The sequence below is a fragment of the Lemur catta genome, chromosome 10, assembly GCF_020740605.2.
Source record: "Lemur catta isolate mLemCat1 chromosome 10, mLemCat1.pri, whole genome shotgun sequence".
Classification (NCBI taxonomy): Eukaryota; Metazoa; Chordata; class Mammalia; order Primates; family Lemuridae; genus Lemur; species Lemur catta.
Window position 1 is genome coordinate 21322388 of NC_059137.1, and position 22402 is coordinate 21344789.

Below are 22402 nucleotides of genomic sequence, written 5' to 3' on the forward strand. Positions count from 1 at the left end.
AACCTATAGATACTATTTACAACAAAACCAATTAAAAGGTATCCCCACGAACCCCAAAATACAAGCATGTGTAGAAAAACCACTCATGGCCACAAGTCTTGCATGGTATCAGCATTTGTATGGAAAAAAAAAACAGGGAAGTAACGAGATATCTGAATCTAAGATGAGAGAACCCCAAAATAGCCAATAGGTGTTCATGGAAAGTATGGCAGGCCAGGCTGAGACTGGAAAGAGTTTTACCCACTCTAGTTGTGGGTAAGTGCAAGGAGTTGAGGATGGGGACTAAAAGAGCTGGAGTAGTCTTGCTCCTATGAACTTTTTTTATTTTTTATTTATTTATTTTTTTTTGAGACGGAGCCTCACTCCGTTGCCTGGGCTAGAGTGCCAATGGCGTCAGCCTAGCTCACAGCAACCTCAAACTCCTGGGCTCAAGCAATCCTTCTGCCTCAGCCTCCCAAGTAGCTGGGACTACAGGCACGCGCCACCATGCCCGGCTAATGTTTTCTATATATATTTTTAGCTGTCCATATAATTTCTTTTTTTTTTAGTAGAGACAGGGGTCTCGCTCTTGCTCAGGCTGATCTCGAACTCCTGAGCTCAAACGATCCTCCTGCCTCGGCCTCTCAGAGTGCTAGGATTACAGGCTTGAGCCACCACGCCTGGCCCCTATGAACTTTTGAAAGTCATCTACCTGGAAGGGCGACCTTCCAGGATGGGCCCATATTGAGAAGAACCTGCTGGGAATGGAATAGAGATTGAGGAGGTTAGGGACATTGGAGGAGAAGGAAAGAGAAAGTCCAGATGAAAGTAGAGATGGAAACAGAGTCAGGACTTCTCAGGAGGAAGCCACCACGTTTGACCCTTACCCTAAAACAACAGTTGAGGGACCTGTGAAGTTAGAAAAGCTACTCTGAACCATGCCTCCTCTGAAAGTTCAGAAAAACAGATTTCACATAAAAATGGCAATAGAAAATTATCAAAGTCCTGTGTAAAGGTATTATAAGAACAAAGAGAGCAAGGAGAAAAATAACAACTAGACAGTGAGAGCTCTGTTTTGTGAGAAACTCTCTCACTGAATAGATCAAAACTATAACCACCTATTTCAAAACATTAAGAACATAGGAAATGAAATGAGAACATAAATGAGAATTAGAAAATCTTAGAAGTAAGCAAGAGGGCACAGGTAAGAATTAGAAATATAAGAAAAATTATTTCAGAAATGAAGAATAAACTGTTAATAGAAGGAACACAGGAATAAACACAACAGATTTTGCCTAAGAGAAATAGAAAGTTAAAAGAGGAAAACTTTAAAATAAAAAATACAAATAAAAAGTTAAGAGATAAAAATGATTCAAGAGAAAGTGACAAATATTGAAGATAGAAGATCCAACATATGGAATATATGTATATGTATGTATATATTCCCTGAAGAAACAAACTATAATCTAAGAAAATTTGCTTGGGGGAAAAAATGATTCAAAACCAAATGTTAAAAGAGGTCCTTCTGAGTGGGAAATTCAAGAATCTGAATAATACTGATTTCAGAGAGGAAGGAATGCTGAACGGTTGAGAAGATCCCAGGATTTCTCATTGAGTGCCTATCCCTCTGGCAAAACACAAACAACTTTCCCTGTCCAGGGGGTTAGATATGGAGATGTTGGCCCACATGCCCTGGGAAAAGCTGAACTAATGTGAAGGAGGATGTTAGGCTGACTTTGGGGAGACAGTAATTTTTCTCAGTGTTCTAGACTCTTCCTGATAACCTAACTCTGGCCTTACTTTTTTCTGCCATAGACGACTTATCAGGAGTTATGTTACATACAGCTGGAACGTACTGATTGAATTAAAAACTATGTTGCAGAGTTTTACAAAAGAGTAAGGAAAACATGAATACCTTACTAGGAAAATCAGCAAACAACATAAATAGGGAATTCGTTAAAAAACAAAAGAACTACAGAAAATGTTAAATTTCTGCTTCGATAAATGCACAGAAAACAACAATGAGATGGCATTGCCCTTTTCCTACTGCCCCCATCACATGAGTAAAGATGTAAAAGATAACTCCGTCTGTTGGCAAGGGTACAAAGTAGCATGCTCACACTATTGGTGGAAGTATAAACTGCTATGGCATTTCTGAGGACATTTGGGCAGGATGTAACAAAACTTTAAAATGTTTTATATTTCTTCACCTCATAATTCTATTTTTAAGAATTTATTCTAAGAAAATAATCAGGGGTACATACACAAATGTGTGTTTTAAGGACATATTATATATTATATATAATAGAAAAAAACTGGAAACAGTCCAAGGAAATGTCAAATAATTGGAAATTGGGTAAATTCTGGTAGAGTCATAATATAGTATTTTATGTAGCCACTAGAAAGCATTTTAAGGACTATTTTGTTTTTGTTTTGGAGACTTGTTTTGAAGAGTGTAGGGATATGCTTGTACTAAGTGAGAAAAAAGAGGATGTCAAATCTTATTATTAATTTTGTTTAAAAACACAAAAAGCTACAGAGTTTATGTGTTTAGAGAAAGGACTAGGAATAATTACATCAGATTATCAACACTGTTTATTTTTGGGTAGTGGGATTGTAGGTCATTTTTATTTCCTTTATGTGTTTCTATATTTTCTAAATATTCTACAATGCATTTGTACTCTGTAATCAGAAAAAAAATGTGTCCATAGAAAAAAATAAACCAAACAAGAGTACTTTGGAAAATAAGTTCTTGGTTGTTACGTCCATGACAATATTATCTTACTACTCTTCCATCAACACATTTACATAGTGAACATAAATATGTGATTTATTCTTAATATGCTATTTTAAAACATTAGTGTTGCTCTATAGCATTTTGTGAAGTAATGGATATTATTGAATAACATTCTAAATTTCCTGCCCTAGAAGTAAAGGAGGGGGAAATAACTTTATTTTTATTTATTTTAGCTGTCAAAATATTAGAAAGGGAAAAGTAGATGGAATATGACCTTGCTTTCTAGACAATGCTCTTTGTCCAGCTCGAAGACTTCTTTGTTTGACATGTATGGTTTTGTAGTTGGAGTCAAGGGCTCTTAGTCCTAGGCTTGTGTAATTGTGTAAGGCACTTGAGCGCTTAGAGCCTGTTTCTTCACCTCATGCTAGGTGATAGGGCTGTTTTGTGGATCAAATGAGTATAAGGGTCATGAAAGCATTGTAACACTAACTATAGGATGTAAAGAAGAATTTTAAAGGTAATTTAACAGTTAAAAATCAGTTTCAAGCAAGAAATGAATGACAGCTTTTTCTTCTTCATCTTCAGGAAATCAGTCAACACCAAAAACAGCACCAACCACCATGGGCACTTCTACAGTACTATATGCAACAGCAGTCCATGCCTATCGATAGTAAGTAGCTGAGAAGGAACGCTTTCTGAAATTTGGTGGAGAGGAGTGCAGTTAAGCTCCTATCTTTTCTCTAAAATCTCTGTTCATTGCAAAATGGTTACTCAGCCCTTTCATAGACAAAGTATCACTAGTACTTATAACATTTAATTGGGAATTTCTGTGCATAAAACTTGAAGAGCCATTGTCTTGTCTGCTCTTTTTAGGAAGTAATTGTACCCTCAACAACTGTCAAAGCTTTCAAAGAAAGCCACTCCACTGAGATAGCATGAGCGGCATATTTAAAGAGTAAAGAAGTTGTGTAAGGGCTTTAAATTATAAACTGCTCCCCTATGTCCCTTTCCAGAGGCTGAATGACTAGATTCCCCACTTCTATATGGCAGGAAAGAAAGCTGGTTCTCCATAGTTTAGGGGAGTATTAATACCTGATGTTTTTCTTGCTTCTGTAGCACAAATGGTCAATATGTAAAGCAGGGCAAATTTGGTGCTGCAGTCCTGGGGAACCACACAGCCAGAGAGGTGAGAATGCCCCCACATCCCTTTTATATTCAAGTGTCCCGAATAATACCAGTGCGCTGGTTTTTATCTGGGCCTGCCCAGTGTTTGCCAGAGGAATGACTATATTAAATGTGAATTTGTAATATTGGGTATATATATTTGCTTAACATTGTGCATTAAAACAAATCCAGCCATTCAAAATATTTAAATTGGACCTTTGTGATATGGTCCTAGCTTAAGAACTTGGAGAGTCCCTCCACTTCTGGGAGTGAATTTTAATAATTTGTTTTTTGTTTGTTTCTTTCATTGTGGTATGTGTGAGGAGATATATATATATATAAAATTTGCCTTTTAACCATTTTTAAGTGCATAATCCAGTAACATTAATTACATTCACAGTATTGAGCAACAATCACTGCTCTCTGTTTCCACTTTTTTGTCATCCCAAACAGAAACTGTAACCATTAAGCAATAACCCTCCATTTCCCTTTTTCCCATCCCCGTATAACCTCTAATCTACTTTCTGTTTCTGTGAATTTGCCTATTCTAGATACCTCATATGAGTAGACTTATACAGTATTATCTTTTTGTGACTGGGCTATTTCCTTTGGCATAATATCCTCAAGGTTCATTCATGTTTTAGCATATATCAGTACTTCATTCCTTTTCACGGCTGAATCATATTCCATTGTATGTGTATACCACATTTTGTTTATCCATTCAACAGCTGATGGACACGTATTGTTTCCACTTTTTGGCTATTGTGAATAATGGTGCAATAAACTTTGACATTCACATATATGTTCAAGTTCCTATTCTTGGTTTTTTTTGGTATATGTGAGGGGTGGAATTGCTGAGCCTTATGGTAATTATGTTTAGCTTTTTTTTTTTTTGAAACCGAGTCTCCTCCTGTTGCCCTGGCTATAGTGCAGTGGCGTCATCATAGGTCGCTGCAACCTCAAATTCCTGGGCTCAAGCAATCCTCCTGCCTCAGCCTCCCCAGTAGCTGGGACTATAGGCATGTGCCACCATGCCCAGCAAATTTTTCTATTTTTTATAGAGATGAGGTTTCCCTCTTTGTTCAGGCTGGTCTTGAATTCCTGGCCTCAACCATTCCTCCCGCGTTGGCCTCTCAAAGTGCTAGGATTACAGGTATGAGCCACTGCACCCGACCCTATGTTTGTCTTTTTGAGGAACACTCAAACTGTTTTCTATAGCTGCTGCACTGTTTCACACTCCCACAAGCATTACAGGAAGGTTCCAGTTTCTTCACATCCTCACCAACATTTTGTTATTTTCTGGGTTTTCTTGTCTTTTTTTTTAATTTTTGCCATTCTAGTAGGTGTGAAGTGGTACTTTATTGTGGTTTTAATGTGCATTTCCCTAATGTCTAATGATGTTGAACATCTTTTCATGTGCTTATTGGCCATTTGTATATTTTCTTTGGAGAAATATCTATTCAAGCCCTTTGCCAATTTTATGATTTTTTTGTCTTTTTCTTGTGGAGTTGTCATAGTTTTTTTTTTTAACACATTCTAGATATTAAGTCCTATTTGCACATATTTTTTCCCATTCTGTAGATTGTCTTTTCACTTTCTTTATAATGTCCTTTGATGCACAAAAGTTTTTAATTTTGTTGGGCCATATTCCGCAGGAGAAAAAAAAGAAAAAAAAGTTTTTAATTTTGATAAAGTCCATTTTGTCTGATTTTTCTTTTGTCATGGTGCTTTTGGTGTTATGTCTAAGAATCCATTGTCAGAACCAAGGCTTTGAAAATTTACCCCAATGTTTTCTACTGAGAGTTTTCTGATTTTATCTCCCATATTGTTTTATATACAAATTGGGCCTTTAATCAAAAATTACTTGACATGTAATGAAGTGAGAAGATTGTCTATGTCCTCCAAAAGAGATGGAGAATGTTCATAGAAGTATTCATAATAGCCTCTAACTTGAAACAGCTCAAAGTCCGTAAGCAGGAGAATGGATGAATAAATAATGGTATATGCATATAATTGAATACTACGTGACAATAAAAGAGAACAGAGTACTGGTATGGAAGTAATAAGGCTTAATCCTACGGACATGGTGAGTGAAAGGTAAGACAAAAGAGTATACACTGTATAATCCCATTTATATAAATGTAAGAGTTGTAAAGTTAATCAGTGATAGAAATCAGAACAGTGGTTACCTCAGGGTTACCTCAGGGTAACCAGAATAGTGGTTACCTCAGATTATTGACTAGGAAGGGACATAGGGGAGCTTTCTGGAGTATTGGAAATGCTCTATTTTTTTTAATTTGGTTGGTGGTCACATGGATGTATATATGTGTAATATATTAATATGTGTGAAAATTGAATTGTACATTTTAGATTTATGACTTTTCCTATATGTTTTTCCTCAATTTAAGTGCATTTTAAGCAACGAGTTGCTATCTCTAAATGACCCCTTCCTTGTATAAATGAAAACACCAACAAAATAAAGACGATACCAATTACAGTTAAGGCCAAAACAAGAGATTAAAATGGATAGTGAAAAGATATCATTTAAAAATCTAAGCTTTAAAGGATGAACAGATTTTGAATTTTATAGCTATATAAAGCATAACCACTGACATGTATTGCTTTTTAACTTCTGTTCTCTTTTTTATCCTGTCCATCTTTGCTGGAGTACAGTATAGGATTCTTCTTTATATCAGTCAGCAACAGCCAGTCACTGTTGCTAGGATTCATCTGAACTTTGAGCTAATGGTAAGACTTCCTCATATTGGAATCATTAGCTCCTTTGGGATAGGTTTACAGGAAAGATTAGTCTGAACGTATGTAGTAGAAATTAGATCTGGTGCTTCAGCCCTAGGTGTCATTGTGGGAATCTAACAGAGCCTCTCAGAATGGTCTGTTGGCTTCTTCTGGGAGTGTGGACTAAGGAGTGGTTGGTGGAAGGTGGGAGGGAAGAAGAAAGGTCCCTGATACCTCTCTTTGGGTCCACCTTAGTCAGGTTTAGGCAGTCAGATTTATCTGATATGCTGCTTATGGATGAGTTACCTTAACATTTCTCTTTTCCCTAGGTTCGGCCCAATAACTATAGCACCTTTTATGATGACCAGAGACAAAACTGGTCCATCATGTTTGAGTCGGAAAAGGCTGCTGTGGAGTTCAATAAACAGGTGATACCATCTTAGTCTTCCTGTGAAAAACCAGAATATGTGTGTGGATTTCCCTTAATTTTAGGAAAATATATGGAAAACCCATAGTCTGCTATATTTTGTTAGTGACAAGCATAGAAAACCCACTAAGGGCCAGACATGGTGGTGTGTGCCTGTAGTCCTAGCTACTTGGAAGGCTAAGGTGGAAGGATTGCTTGAGGCCAGGAGTTTGAGACCAGCCTGGGCAATATAGCAAGACCTCATCTCTACAAAAAAATAGAAAAATTAGGAGGGCATGGCACAGAGCTGTTGTCCCAGCTACTCAGGAGTCTGAGGCAGGAGGATTGCTTGAGCCCAGGAGTTTGAGGCTGCAGTGATCCGTGATTGGGCCACTGCACTCCAGCCTGGGCAACAGTACGAGACCCTGTCTCAAAAGCAAACAAACAAACAAACAAACAAAACCTACAAAATTTGTCACTTGAGCTATTGTATGATTTCAAGAAAATAATAGGAATGCTGATTGAAATTGCTTGACAGTGAGACGTTTTAAGAGAAAAAAAGGCTAAATGTAAATTTAATAAAAACATTTTTCTACTATATAAATTATTTTGAGGAATAAATAAAACTGTCTTTTTAAAAATTTTATTTTTCTATTTGTCACTGTGGTAGTTAAAACTATCTTTTAAAAATAGTGTTTTCAAAGAATTTTTAAAGTTTCTACATACTCACAGAAATTTAGAAAAGCATTTTTTTTTAAAAATCACTTGTAATCTTACTATCCAAAGTAACCACTGTTAACGTGTTATATTTCCTTTTTTCCTATGCATAATATATTCAACAGTTCTGTATCTTGCTTATTTTATTTAAAAATGTACAATGCATCTTTTTCTATCTCCTGAAAAATTATTTGGAAATATTTTTTGAATACAGCATAATATGGATATTGTCTTAGTTCAAGCTGCTATAACAAAGAACCATAGACTAGATGGATTATAAACAACAGAAATGTATCTTTCATAGTTGTGGAGGCTGAAAGTCCAGGATCAGGTGCCAGTATGGTTGGGTTCTGGTGAGGTCTTCTAGGATGCAGACTGCTGTCTTCTTGTTGTATCCCCACATAGCAGAAAAAGGGCAAGAGAGCTCTCTGGGTTTTCTCTTTTATAAGAGCTCTAATCCCATTCATGAGGGCTCCACCCTCACTACTTACCTGCCAAAAGTCCCATCGCCTAGTACTATCTTACTGGGAATTAGGATTTCAACATAAGAATTTTGGAGAGGCACATTCAGTCTATAACAGATATTCCAGATATAATCATTCCCTACTTCTAGGCATTTAGATTTTCTGTCTCTGCAGTAAATGATAGTATAGTGAGCATTTTTTAAAAATATAAGTCTGTATCCTTTTTCCCCCAACATATTTCCTTAGGCTTTCTTTCTACATAAGTGAATGACTGGGTCAGAGTCCAGATATTTTTAGGTTCTGAATACACCTTGGCATGCTGCTTTCCAGAAAGGTGGTGCTATTTCACACTCATGTCAATTTTCTCATTATACCTTGGGCAGCATTTAGAATATGTTCCTTATTTTCTTTTAGTCTTATTCACTTGATAAAAAATGATGTCTCATTATTTTAGTTAGCATTTATTTGATTGTAATAATGAAACTCTTTTTTAAAAAAATGAGTAGCAAATTTCTAATGTGTACTATATTAAAATATGGACTATAGAATAATTTTTCACAAAGATGTATCTGATTCCTTTGTTTAAGATTTGTACTAAGATAATATATCCAAATCTGTAGGTGGTAGTGATGTGAATTCTGGGAATATGACATGATTTTTAAAGGGCCTTCTTTCTAGTGTATTTTCTTTAGAGGTATCTTTTGAAATTTTTTAGAAGTTCCCCTTTCTTCCATTGGTTCCCAAACACTGAAACAGTAAATCAATATAGTAATCATAGCTAATGGTTATTGAGTGCTTATTGAGTTATTGAGTGGTTATTATTTGCCAGGTATGTTGCCAAGTACTCTACTTATAATTAGCTCTCTTGATGTTCATAACCACCCTATGAGAAATGTGAAACTTTTATCTCCATTTTACAAATGAGGACTTTTGAGTACATAGAGATTCAGTTATTTGGCCCAGTTCACAAAGTTAATACCCAGACATTCTGATGCCAAAACCGTACTCTTAGGCACATTGATTCTTAGCAAGATTACTGACTTTGGGACGGTTTACTTCTGAACATGTAATCTGGTTTTTTTTTTAGTGGATGTAGCTGTTTGGGAAAGAGCAGTAGCACTAATAGAATGAGTACTTATTGGGCTAAAATTAATGCTGCCTGGATTTTGTCTTGTAGGTGTGCATTGCCAAGTGCAACAGCACTTCTTCCCTGGATGCAGTGCTCTCCCAGGACCTCATTGTGGCAGAGGGCCCTGCTGTAGAAGTTGGAGATTCTTTGGAAGTGGCCTATACTGCCTGGCTCTTTCAGAATCATGTGCTGGGTCAGGTAAGAAAATGTACCCTACAAGTTCTTTTATAATTTAAACAGCATGAAGGCTATTCACAGTGAAGGTATTATTACTGTGAATTGCTGCTATTGTCAAATAGAAATTTTTTAGGACCCCTGCTTTAGTCGTTACAACTGCTTTTGAGGCATATTATAAAATGTTAATGTGTAAAATCTGCTCAGTGCCACTCTTTCCTACTTAGGGAAATTGCAAACCAATTTCCCAAGTACTATTTTTGCGAATTGTTGATGTGTACGTCTTGTCTTCTTATACCAGTTTTAAACTTCAATATATTCTTATGGGATTACATCTTAAAAGTTACTTTTAGATCCTTCTCACACTTTTTCTTATGGTAGATACTGTAAATATGTTGGGCTTTTTGTGTTTTAATATTATTAAGCCCTCAAAAGCAATATAGTATAAGAGAAAGATCTTTAGACTATGAGTTTCTAAAAAACATAGATTTAAGTCTCAATTTTATCCTAATTTGACCTTGATCTAGTCAGTTAAGCTCTTTATTTTTTTCCTATTTGTGAATGGTGGTTAATGATCCTTACTCTGCTTACTTGGCAGGATTGGTGTCAGCATCAAATAAGATAATTTGTTTAAAAATGTTTTATAGATGAAAAGTGCTTAAATACATGGTGGTAGAAATGTATTTTTAAAAACCTGGAAAATCATTGTTTCAGAGATAATGTGATAACACCCTTTAGCCATGATGTGGTCTCATCTTTTCAGGTCCTTTAAAACTATTTTCTTAGTATATTTGGTATTCCCTATTCCAGAAGCACTATACTTGTATGTAATTAGTTGAATAGCATAATGATTCTTATTATTTTTGAAATTGGCTGACCTCATTTACTTTTTATCAAATTGCAGGTTTTTGACTCCACTGCTAACAAAGATAAACTGCTTCGCCTGAAATTAGGTTCAGGAAAAGTCATCAAGGTAAAGGCTTGGCTGTGTTTTTGTGTGGTTTTATCAGTTGCAGTGGGCTTTAGATTTAATTTTGTGGAATTTTTCTAACCTGAATATATTTTCTGAGAGTCTGGAAATGCTTAGTTGAAAAATAGGAGGGGAAAAAACGTGTTAAATTATCTGCGTTTGGGAGATTTTTATCTATGAGACACTGTGAAGATGGGTACATATGTTTCCTATATTCCTTACCCTTTCTTTTCATCCTGTGACTCTGGGAGAGTTATTACATCCTTCCTGTACCCTAACAAGGAAAAAGATGAAACTTGTTCTTCTAGAAGTGTGTCATGATGGGTTGATTCTTATCTGTCTGAGTTGCTTTGAATCAACACGTCCCTGTCCCCGTGGGAGGCAACTATGAGGACACAGCGGGAGGAGCACTGGGATTGGAATCTGAGGACCTGGGTTCACATTGAGAAGTTTTTCCTTATCAACTGCACAGGTGTCTTATAAAATAGAGTATTTTACACATGTGGGTATCATGTATGCATCACATACTGATGCATTGTGCTGTACTCATTCATCTGTGTGGAAAAAAGGTTTTCTCCATTGCTTTGTTTATGACTGCTTTTCCCAGAATCCTTTGGAGACTTTGTCCTGTAGATCATGACAGTTACAGCACGATCTTTGAAGCTAGGCAGATCTGGTGTTGACTTTCAGCTTAACAACTTACTAACTGTATGTGTATGATCTTGGGCTAGTTACTTAAGCTCCACAAGCCTCAGTTTTCTCATCTGTAAAATGAGGATAATGCTGTCAACCTTGTGAGGTCATTTTGAGAACTAAACAAGATAAACCATGTAAAGCACATAGCACAGTACCTGGAATAATGTACTTAATAAATGATAGCCTTTATTTCTTTCTTACTGTCATTTTTTTATTCCCTCCATTTTCTCTCATCATCTAAGAAGAGTATATTTCATATGCCAGCTTTTACATGGTTTAGACGCTGTATTCTAGATATTCTTATATACATGGGGTGATAGTTGAACTTGACCCCTAGAGGCACTGACTAAATCTGAAGGTGTGGATAAGTGAAACTTGATGCTCCTGTACTTGTCTTATAAGGAGCTTCTTGTCTGATGAGCTGTTTCCCATCTCTGATTCCTACAGAGCTGGGAGGATGGAATGCTGGGCATGAGAAAAGGAGGGAAGCGGTTGCTTGTCATCCCCCCAGCCTGTGCTGCTGGCTCAGAAGGGGTGATAGGCTGGACTCAAGCAGCGGACTCGATCCTGGTGTTCGAAGTGGAGGTCAGGCGGGTGAGTGAAACTGCTATGTTGTGTTTGATGAGTCCTCTGTCTCTTTGCTAGTTAAGTAGAGTGAATAAATAAATGAATATGTTTGAAAACCAGGTTCTGATGACATAGATTTCATTTTAAAAGTAGAAACAGAATAGTTGGAAAGAACAACACCCTGGAACTTAAAGACCAAGAAAGGGGGAAATAATGTATTTATTGCCAATGAACCGTACACTTAAAAATGGTAAAGATGCAAATTATGTATGTATATTTTACATCAATAAAAAAATAATTTAAAAAAAGGAACAAGTTTTATGTCCTTCCTGGCTCTCTATTCAGAGTTTGGAAGAGGTTATGACGTTGAGTAAATCACTTCTGCACACTAAGCTTCTTTTTATTTTGTCTATAAAATAGTAACTTCTGTCCAATGTATATACCTTTTTTCTTAGTGATTCCATGGCTACAAATTTATTCTATTGATATATTTATATAAGCATACAAAAATATATATGTACGTATTTTCCTCCCTCTGCCATGTTGTAATAGTAAAAAACAGGCAACAACCTAAGTGTCCACCATCAAGAGACTGGTTAAATTATGTTTTTTCATAGAGTGATCTTTTATGGAGCTCATAAAGAATATCCAAAATCCATTATTACGTGAAGGAAGCAAGTTGCAGAACAGGATAGTATGGTCTCGTGTATGTGTCTGTGTATATATATACACAGTCATATGTACATATATGTGTATACACATACATAAAAGATACATATATGCTCATATATTAATAGATATTTCTGGAAGCTTTAAAAGAAACGATTAAAGGTGTTTTTGTTTTTTTCTGGAGAATGGAAATGGAATTCAGAAACTTTTGCCTTTTAGCATTATGTCTTTTGTATCATCTAAAAATATTATCATAAATATATATAATTTCTATAATAGAACTAAAACAAGTTGTAGTTAATTAACTTAATACTACTCACTATCCCCCAAATGACCCTATTTGCTTTATACTGTGATTATTAAGTTCAAATGTGATAGTGTTTGTGTCTATAAACTATAAAATACCGTATAAATAAGGAATATTATGATCATCTTCATTGTGGCTATTCCTGCCACAGAGGCCTTCCTTCTCAATGACACTTTCCCAACTGGGCACCCTTATCTCTGCTAGGCCACTCTAGCCCTTTTTCCATGGCATGATCTCAGCTGCCGTTTTTCTTTTTCATTCCCACAGCTATTATATTCTGTCTCAATTTTCCTTTGAGTTTGAAGAAATCATGGCTGTTGATAGATAATAAACCGATTTGAATCTACCAAGACTGGTGGTATTTTGTAAACATAAGACAAAATTTTCTTTCTTTCTTTCTTTCTTTTTTTTTGAGACAGAGTCTGGCTCTGTCACCTGGGCTAGAGTGCCGTGGTGTCAGCCTAGCTCACAGCAACCTCGAACTCCTGGGCTCAAGCGATTCTCCTGCCTCAGCCTCCTGAGTAGCTGGGATTACAGATGCATGCCACCACTCCTGGCTAATTTTTCTATTTTTAGTGGAGATGGGGGTCTCACTCTTGGTCAGGCTGGTCTCAAACTCCTGACATAAAGCAATCCTCCCACCTCGGCCTTGGCCTTGAAAATTTATCCAACAATTTAACTTCTGGGAATTTATACTTTGGAAATATTTAAGATTATATGCAAAGATACAGATATAAAGCTATTTATAGAAGAATTGTTTATGATAAAATAAGCTAAATGTCCAACAGTGAGGAATTAGTGAAATATTAATATATTTTGTAATAACATGAGTATTTATGACTTTGGTTCCTAAAATCCTTTGGAGACTTTTTCCTATAGATCATAGCATTAAAAGGCTGCCTGTTGAAGCTAGACATACTCTTCAGTAGTTAAAAATAATATTGTAAATTAATATCTAGTGACTTGGAAATATATTAACATGTCAATGAGTGAGCAAAACAGGTTACAAAACAGTGTGGTCCAGTTTTATAAAAAATGTGTGCATATATATATATATATATATACACACACACACACACACACACACACACAGGTAATAATAATGGTAGTTGCGTTGCAGGTGATTATTACCTTTATCTTTTTGCCTAGCTACATTTTCTGATTTGCCTACCATGAACTGATAATGGTTTATGTAATAGAGAGTAAGTGAAATGAAAGGAGGAGGAAGGATATTTGTAGCCTGTTCTACGTTGGTGGCTCTTTCCCTAGGTGAAGTTTGTCAGGGATTCTGGCTCTGATGGGCACAGTGTTAGTTCCCGGGATTCTGCGGCTCCTTCTCCCACACCTGGTGCTGACAACCCCTCTGCTGATACTGTTGTGTCACCACCCACATCGGTGCCTTTCAAATCAGGGTAAGGTACTGGGTTTGTATCAAGTACTTCTGTTATTCATAAAAATGATTCTTGAAGGGGTTCAGAAATAGAGATACCATTAAAAATAAAATAATTTTAAATAAATGGAAAAAATGGAATCAGAGAGATTGGGAAAATATTTACATAAAACTTTTCTGACAAAGGATTAATATTCATGGTCTATAAAAGCACTAACTCAGATAAGAATATCTACAGAACTCTAGAAGGAAATTGATTGAGTAAAGGGCATAAATATAAAATATATACCCATGTAAAATGTATAATAAATAATAAGCATTTGGATGGAAATTTGTTCATCTTCACTAGCATTCAAAGGTTACACAAACTAAAGTGGAAATTCTGTTTTAAAGCCATTAAATTGGCGAACATTTAAAAAAACAATTTGTTCATCTACTATAACCTGGACTTGTGATTATGAATTTCGTTTTTATCTCAGTGTATATCTTATTTGCTTTCAGGGAACCGGCTCTTCGTACCAAATCTAACTCCCTCAGTGAACAACTTATGATGAACACAGTAAGTATAAGAGTCTATCTCCCTCTCCCCGAGTGTGCTGAGGTTTCCAGTGCCTAGCATATAGAAGGTTAGACCAAAAAAAAAAATGTTGAGTACTTTATGCATTTCCTCTTATTTGGGAGTCAGTGTAAGTTAGCCTGGCTTCTTCATAGACAGACTTGGGTTCAAATCTTGATTCTTTTTTTTTTTTTGAGACAGAGTCTCACTCTGTTGCCCAGGCTAGAGTGTCATGGCATCAGCCTAGCTCACAGCAACCTCAAACTCCTGGGCTCAAGCAACCTTCCTGCCTCAGCCTCCCGAGTAGCTGGGACTACAGGCATGTGCCACCATGGCCTGGCTAATTTTTTCTATATATATTTTTAGTTGTCCATATAATTTCTTTCTATTTTTAGTAGAGATGGGGTCTCGCTCTTGCTCAGGCTGATCTCGAACTTCTGAGCTCAAACGATCCTCCTGCCTCGGCCTCCCAGAGTGCTAGGATTACAGGCGTGAGCCACTGTGCCCGGCCTCAAATCTTGATTCTTAATAAACATGTATCTTTGAGGAAATTATCTAACTTCTCTGATCCTTAGCGTCTTCATTATTAAAATGGAAATAATTCTCACAGCCCCCTTATACATCTTCCTGTGAAGATTAGAGATATTTCTAAAGCTCTGAGCTCAGAGCCATGCATATATCTTTAATAAGTGGTAGCTAAGATTATTACTAGGAGAATAGTGTTAGATTGGGGGAGGAACCTTTCAGTTAAAGTACATTTCAATTTTAGAAATATTATTTATTCAAAGAGGAATATGTTAGTGGTTAATCCTAGACTCTCTCTGGTACTTACTTTTTGTGACCTTGAGTAACTTCCCTAAACCTCAGGTTTATTTCCTCATCTATAAAATGGAGACATTGCCTGTCTCTAAGAGATTTTATGACTGTTTTTTTTTTTTTGAGACAGAGTCTCTCTCTGTTGTCTGGGTTAGAGTGCCGTGGCGGCAGCCTAGTTCACAGCAACTTCAAACTCCTGGGCTCAAGTGATCCTCCTGCCTCAGCCTCCTGAGTAGCTGGGACTACAGGCACCTGCCACCAAGCCTGGCTAATATTTTCTATTTTTATTATTATTTTTTTTTTTTAGTAGAGATGGGGCCTTGCTCTTGCTCACGCTGGTCTCATATTCTTGATCTCAAGTGATCCTCTCACCTTGGCCTTCCAGAGTGCTAGGATTACAGGTGTGAGCCACTTTGGCTGGCTCAGGCCATGACTTTTGAATAAAATGATGCCCATGGAGTTTTTAGTACAGTGTCTGGTGTATTATAAGAGCTCAATAAACATTAGTTGTTGTTATTATCATAATTACTGCTAATACTACATATCTTTACACTTTCATTCTCTCAGAGGAATTTGGTACTAATTTACCAACTAATTGACTTAGAGCAGGTCACTGGGCCTCTGTGTTTCCCATCTCTAAGATAAGAGTGCCAGCATACCTTTTTTAGTAACATTTGAATTTGAATGCCTTAAGGAAGGATGGATGTGGTAGTTTGCTGCTGCCCTGCCTGGTCTGTGAAGGCTTCTGAGTTTGTAGCCTATGCCCCGTGGCCTTCACCTACCACACTGGGAAACAGAATAGGTACATGGGATGAAATTGATGCTTAATATCTCTCCAACTCTAGTTTACTTGTTTATATTCAGCCCAAAGCAAGAATTATTAAACAAATAATTGATCTGATTATGCGTAAAAAGTGATCTCCTAAACTCAGAAGATTAAACCAAAGAATCAGAAGAAAATTGAAAAAATAAGTATAATCTCAAATCTTTGAGTAGCCACAAAAATTGTCCAGTATTGGTTCCATTGTATTCTCTAGTCATAACTACTCTTGTCACCTATTTCTAAGCCTCAGTAATTTCTGGTAGCCTGGTGGTCTCCAACTTTTTTCTTTTTCTTTTCTCTTTCTCTGTCTCTCTCTCTTTTTTTCTTAAAACAATTTTGGGTTTTTAAATTGAGGCAAAATCCACATAACATAAAATTAACTATCTTTCTTTTTCTATTTAAGTTTTTATTTTCTGTTTTGAATAGGTAATTACATTCATATGGTACAATTGTCAAAACAATATAACAAGATCTACATTGTGAGGACTCACTCCTATTCCTGTCCCCATCTTACCTATTCCATCTCACACCCCTTAGGTAACTGCTTTTATTAGTTTCTTATGTATTCTTTCAGATTCTTTCAGTGTTTCTTCATGCAGGTGCACGCAAATAGGAATGTATATTTTATTCCTCCCTCTTTTCACATTCAAAAAATAGCATGCTGTATGTATATTATGCACCTTACTTTTTCCATATAATACATATAAAGCACAATGTCTTTCATGTTAGTATATAGAGAGCTTCCTCATTCTTGTTTTAATTTGTAGATCAAGATATTCCATTGTGGCCGGGCGCCGGTGGCTCACGCCTGTAATCCTAGCTCTGGGAGGCCGAGGCGGGTGGATCGCTCGAGGTCAGGAGTTCGAGACCAGCCTGAGCAAGAGTGAGACCCCGTCTCTACTAAAAATAGAAAGAAATTATCTGGCCAACTAAAAATATATATACAAAAAAATTAGCCGGGCATGGTGGCTCATGCCTGTAGTCCCAGCTACTCGGGAGGCTGAGGCAGTAGGATCGCTTAAGCCCAGGAGTTTGAGGTTGCTGTGAGCTAGGCTGATGCCACGGCACTCACTCTAGCCCGGGTAACAAAGTGAGACTCTGTCTCAAAAAAAAAAAAAAAAAAAGATATTCCATTGTGAATTAACTTGTGTTATTCTCATCTTTTATGTACTAGCTACTAAATCCATGAGGCCTTATATTTCCGAAAAGTGTTTCACATAATAATGAATAAATTTGTTTAGCTTGAATAAAAAAAAAGATATTCCATTGTGTATATGGTTTATATAACAAGACCTTTCTTGATGTATCCAACTTTTTTTGATTATATACCTCCATTAGTTAAGAAAAAATGGGCACGCACTTCCAATATATGTCTATTGATAAATTATATACATAAAGCACCATCAATCCCTATGAACAAACTTAATGTCTTAAACGTTTGTAGCTTAAAAATAATTCAAATGGAGGGTATGGTCATTTCTTTCTACACTGAACAGCTCATCTCTGCATCTTCTGGTAGATGAACTCTCCATTCTGAAACTACACTTTGGACTAGTTAATGGATTCAGAAGCTTCTAGCACAAGATCTAGTGTGTAGTCAATGGCAAGTTAGAATTAAATGAACCTGAACAAAGAGTTCCTGTTTCCTTATTCCCACAAATCTCTTCTGAATATCTATCTACTGCATTGCTTCAGGCTTTTGAGAGTATACTATCATCCAAAATGCCTTCCTCCTTAATCTCTCTACCTTAGGTTTTTTATCTGTAAAATGAGAATGATTATGCCTGGTTGGGAGACTTGATTGAAATGAGGTAATACATATGAAACCACTTTATCAATTCCAAATATGTAGAGAATTATTTTTACTGCTATTATTAATTGTGATCCATGTATACTTCTGTGCAAGAAATCTTTAACTCCCATTTTCTAGAGGAAATAGTTTCAAATAGATATGGTAGGGGGATTTGTTGAAGGATTTGATGTAAGAACCAAAAGGATAGAGCTGCTTGAAGGTGTTGAACCTTGCTCACAGTGATTTTTTTAACTTTCATCTCTTTGTAGAGTCCTGATACAGTCAAGGCCAAGTTGATCTCTCGGATGGCTAAAATGGGCCAGCCCATGCTGCCCATCCTTCCACCACAGCTGGATTCCAATGACTCAGAAATTGAAGTATGTCCCCCTGGCTGAATTAGAATGAATAGTACAGATGGTGCCATTTTCTGTTCTTTTGGTTGAAATGATTACGTTTTCTGCCTCGAGCCCAGAATCATTTAAAGGGCTTGTAGGCAAAATGATACAGATTGCTGATGGTACATGTGTTTCTGCTGAGATTGGTGCTTCCCCTGAGAGATGGAAGCAGTTCCATACATTTACTAGAATCTCTATTGTCATAAAGATCATTCTTTAGGCAGCATGATGCCCAATTCACAGCAGGTGTTCAATTTATATTAGTTGATTGAATGTTTAGATCCTTTTGGGAAATGCTAATCTTCCCACTGACGTTGCTTATTACTGAAGATCAAACTGCTATGTCTTTTGATTTTGTATGTGATGGTTTTGTTTGTTTTATTTAGAAGTTCAAGAATTGAATTGAAATCAAATCTATCAATCTTGTCCCCTTGTTTCTTGCTTTTGACATTTTGCTTAGAAAGCCTTCCCACTTTCAGATATTACAAATATCACATATATTTTAAAAAATATTATTTCATATTTAGATCTAAATTTTTAATTCATTTTGAATTTGGTGTATGCTATGAAGTAACTTAATTTTAACTTAATTCTTTTTCCAATGGTTAGCCCCTTATTGAATAAAATCATCCTTTCTCAATAGGATTGATATACATAACCAAGATCGATTTCTAAAATTCTTCCACTTCGATGTAAAATGAAGAAAAGGTGATGCTCTTGAGAAAAAATTTCTGAAATAGGCTTTATATATTTTACAATTTTGATTTATTTCTTCCTGGAAAAGCTCTAAGTATAGTAGATTTAACATTCTAAAGGAAGATAGGATTTCTGAGGCCTATTGTTATAGGATTAATTTTTATCTGGCCTAGAAATGAAATTTGAATAATATTCTTATTAAAAACTTTATGCTATTTATTCATTACAGAATAATTTAAAATTATAGTTAAAGAAGAAATATACTTCACAAAAAGAGCATGCTTCTTTATATGTTGCTTTGTAACCTGATTTTTTTTTTTTTTTGGAGACAGAGTCTCGCTCTGTTGCCTGGGCTAGAGTGCTGTGGCATCGGCCTAGTTCACAGCAACTTCAAACGCCTGGGCTCAAGCAATCCTCCTGCCTCAGCCTACCGAGTAGCGGGACTACAGGTGCTCGCCACCCACACCTGTCTAATTTTTTCTATTTTTAGTAGAGATGCGGTCTTGCTCTTGCTCAGGCTGGTCAAGAACTCCTGAGCTCAAGTGATCCTCCTGCCTCAGCCTCCCAGAATGCTAGGATTACAGGCATAAGCCACTGTGCCCAGCCTTGTAACCTCACTTTTTAACTTAAATTTATATCATAAACATTTAGTTAACATAAATAATGTAAGTAAATAAAGCAAAACATTGTTAGTTTAAAGGTAGCCCAGTGTTTTATTATATCAGTTTATCATAATTCCTTTCGCTTTATTGTTAGACATTTAGGTTGGTTAAGAGCTGTAATGATCTAAAACTTGGATGCTTTTTCAGAAGAGAATATCATGGGACAAGGGGAAGTTCTAAATTAGTAAAAGAATGTCAAAGATACTTCATCCCTTGAACTATAGCATAGCAGATTACAGTCAATATATATTGTGTCTCAAGATTTTTTTTTTTTTTTTTGAGACAGAGTCTCACTTTGTTGCCCGGGCTAGAGTGAGTGCTGTGGCGTCAGCCTAGCTCACAGCAACCTCAAACTCCTGGGCTTAAGCGATCCTACTGCCTCAGCCTCCCGAGTAGCTGGGACTACAGGCATGAGCCACCATGCCCGGCTAATTTTTTCTATATATATTTTAGTTGGCCAGATAATTTCTTTCTATTTTTAGTAGAGACGGGGTCTCACTCTTGCTCAGGCTGGTCTCGAACTCCTGACCTCGAGCGATCCACCCACCTCGGCCTCCCAGAGTGCTAGGATTACAGGCATGAGCCACCACGCCCGGCCAAGATTTTTTGTTTCTGTATGAAGCTGGAAGATTTAAAATAACTTTATTTAGAGTTATAGCTTTGATTTTGTGAAAAGAAAGAATGAGGAGAAAACAGTCTAAAACTATATAGGATGTTATGAGGTGCAATGAATCCCACTCTATCTGATTTCCATTGAGTACTTTGAGGCCTGTGGAGATTATTTGGCAGAAGTGAAGAGGCTGGATTATTCCTTGCAAGAGACCCCTCTTTTGTGGGAACAGGTTAGATCAGTTTCAAGGAAGCTGCTGGTTTGGAAAATGATATATTCTAGAGAGCAGTTAGTTTAGCTGCTTCAGAAAATAAAACATCAACAATTTAGAATATTTATACAAATGAACTATGTTTAATTATTTGGTATTACTTACAGGGAGAAGGGCATAGTAGAGTGCTTTCTCCCCATAACCCACACACTCCAAACTCTTGGGTTTCGTTTCTTGCTTGCCTTTTCTTCCTCTTCTTTGCCTAGAAACCCTATTTTGGAAGCAGGTTTGGGGCAGTCATCCTCAGTCTTCAGTGAAGGACTCATACATAGTAACCCAAACTTTCCTGCCTGTTTCAGGAGGTGAATGCTCTGAGAGGAGTTGGGCAGCCCATGGTGACTCCGTCCGTCCAGCACTCTCTTCAGCCAGCCCATCCAGTGTTACCACAGATGACCTCACAGGGTAAGAAACCTCTCTGAGCTCTGTGCCTTGAATTGGGTCAGCACCAAAATTATCATCACTGTTCCTTAAATTGTCAGGCTACATTGTTTTAGTACTGAGGACTGGACTAGAATGTAAAAAACTTGTCAGTTTGTCCCTGGGTAGGGCGTTTTCAGATCTGGAGATATATTTGGCCTGCTTGTTGTGATTTCTGCTGTGTTGCGTTGTCAGTTTTGGAAGTCTGCACTCAGCTATTGAGACATCTCCCTGCGTGTTATTCTGTGCTTCCTGTCAGCTGGTGGGATCATAGCGCTGGCTGAGTCAGAAGCACATGAGAACACCCAGTTTCCTTGCAGTGGCCCATTGCTGAGATGCCAGTAGAGCTGGTTTTAGGAGACTAGGTGAGGAAGGTGGTAGAATCTGAAGTGTGATGGTACGTAGGTGCTGGCTCAGACTCATACCAAGAAGCAGGGATGGATAACAGTGAAAACATCTTGCTTTATCTTAGCACCTCAGCCACCTGTTTCTGGGCTCCAAGCACCTTCTGCTGCCTTAATGCAAGTTGCCTCTCTCGATTCCCACTCAGCTGTATCTGGAAATGCCCAGTCCTTTCAGGTAACATTTTAAAACCATATCAATTATATGCTATAATTTATTATGGTTCCAGTCAGTTGCCTTTCTTCTTCTTGCACAATTCATACAGTACCAGTTCCCCAAAGTCAGAGTTTTGTAATCTTTTTCCCTTTCTGAATCACCACTTTCTCATCTCTAAACCAGGCAAAGTATTACTTACCTTACAGGTTGTTGTAGAGATTAAAGGCAAGAACAAGCAGAGCACCTGGTACAAGGCCTGGGCCTGGCACATAGTAAAGGTCCAGTCAATGTTTGTTTCCTTTTCTTTTCATACATATCTAGTTGAGAGGTACCTATTCATGTGTTCTTTTCTATCAAAAGTTGACAGGCTAACATTCTGTACTATACTCAGCAGACAGGTTGTGGGTTGAGGATGGAACTGTATGGGAAATAAAGCTGGACTCTGCTGTCTAGTTATCCTCCCAAAGGGATTTTTTTAAAGAAGGTTTTCTTCCTGTTGTCACAGAAGCAATGGTAGCAGCCTATCTGCCTCTGCTGACTGTTTGCCAGGGTAGTAAACTCTTTTTTCTGCTTCAACACACTCTCAATGATAACAGGGATTCACTTCCTCGCTGATTTTTTTTTTTTTTTTTTGAGAGGCAGGGTCTTGCTCTGTCACGCAGGCTGGAGTACAGTGGTGTGATCATAGCTCACTGCAGCCT

General features: G+C 37.0%; 1 protein-coding gene across 2 annotated transcripts in view; it reads left to right on the forward strand.

Annotated features, from left to right (window-relative positions):
- Positions 1-22402, forward strand: part of FKBP15 (FKBP prolyl isomerase family member 15) — a 54191-nt gene that overhangs the window by 10031 nt on the left and 21758 nt on the right. For both annotated transcript variants that reach the window (XM_045563584.1, XM_045563586.1), the window contains exons 3-14: positions 3302-3386; positions 3833-3902; positions 6554-6628; positions 6946-7044; positions 9381-9530; positions 10411-10479; positions 11620-11766; positions 13985-14127; positions 14607-14664; positions 18362-18469; positions 21026-21128; positions 21616-21722. In XM_045563584.1, coding sequence (XP_045419540.1) covers positions 3302-3386; positions 3833-3902; positions 6554-6628; positions 6946-7044; positions 9381-9530; positions 10411-10479; positions 11620-11766; positions 13985-14127; positions 14607-14664; positions 18362-18469; positions 21026-21128; positions 21616-21722 — 1214 coding nt within the window. The remainder of the gene's footprint in view (positions 1-3301; positions 3387-3832; positions 3903-6553; positions 6629-6945; positions 7045-9380; positions 9531-10410; positions 10480-11619; positions 11767-13984; positions 14128-14606; positions 14665-18361; positions 18470-21025; positions 21129-21615; positions 21723-22402) is intronic.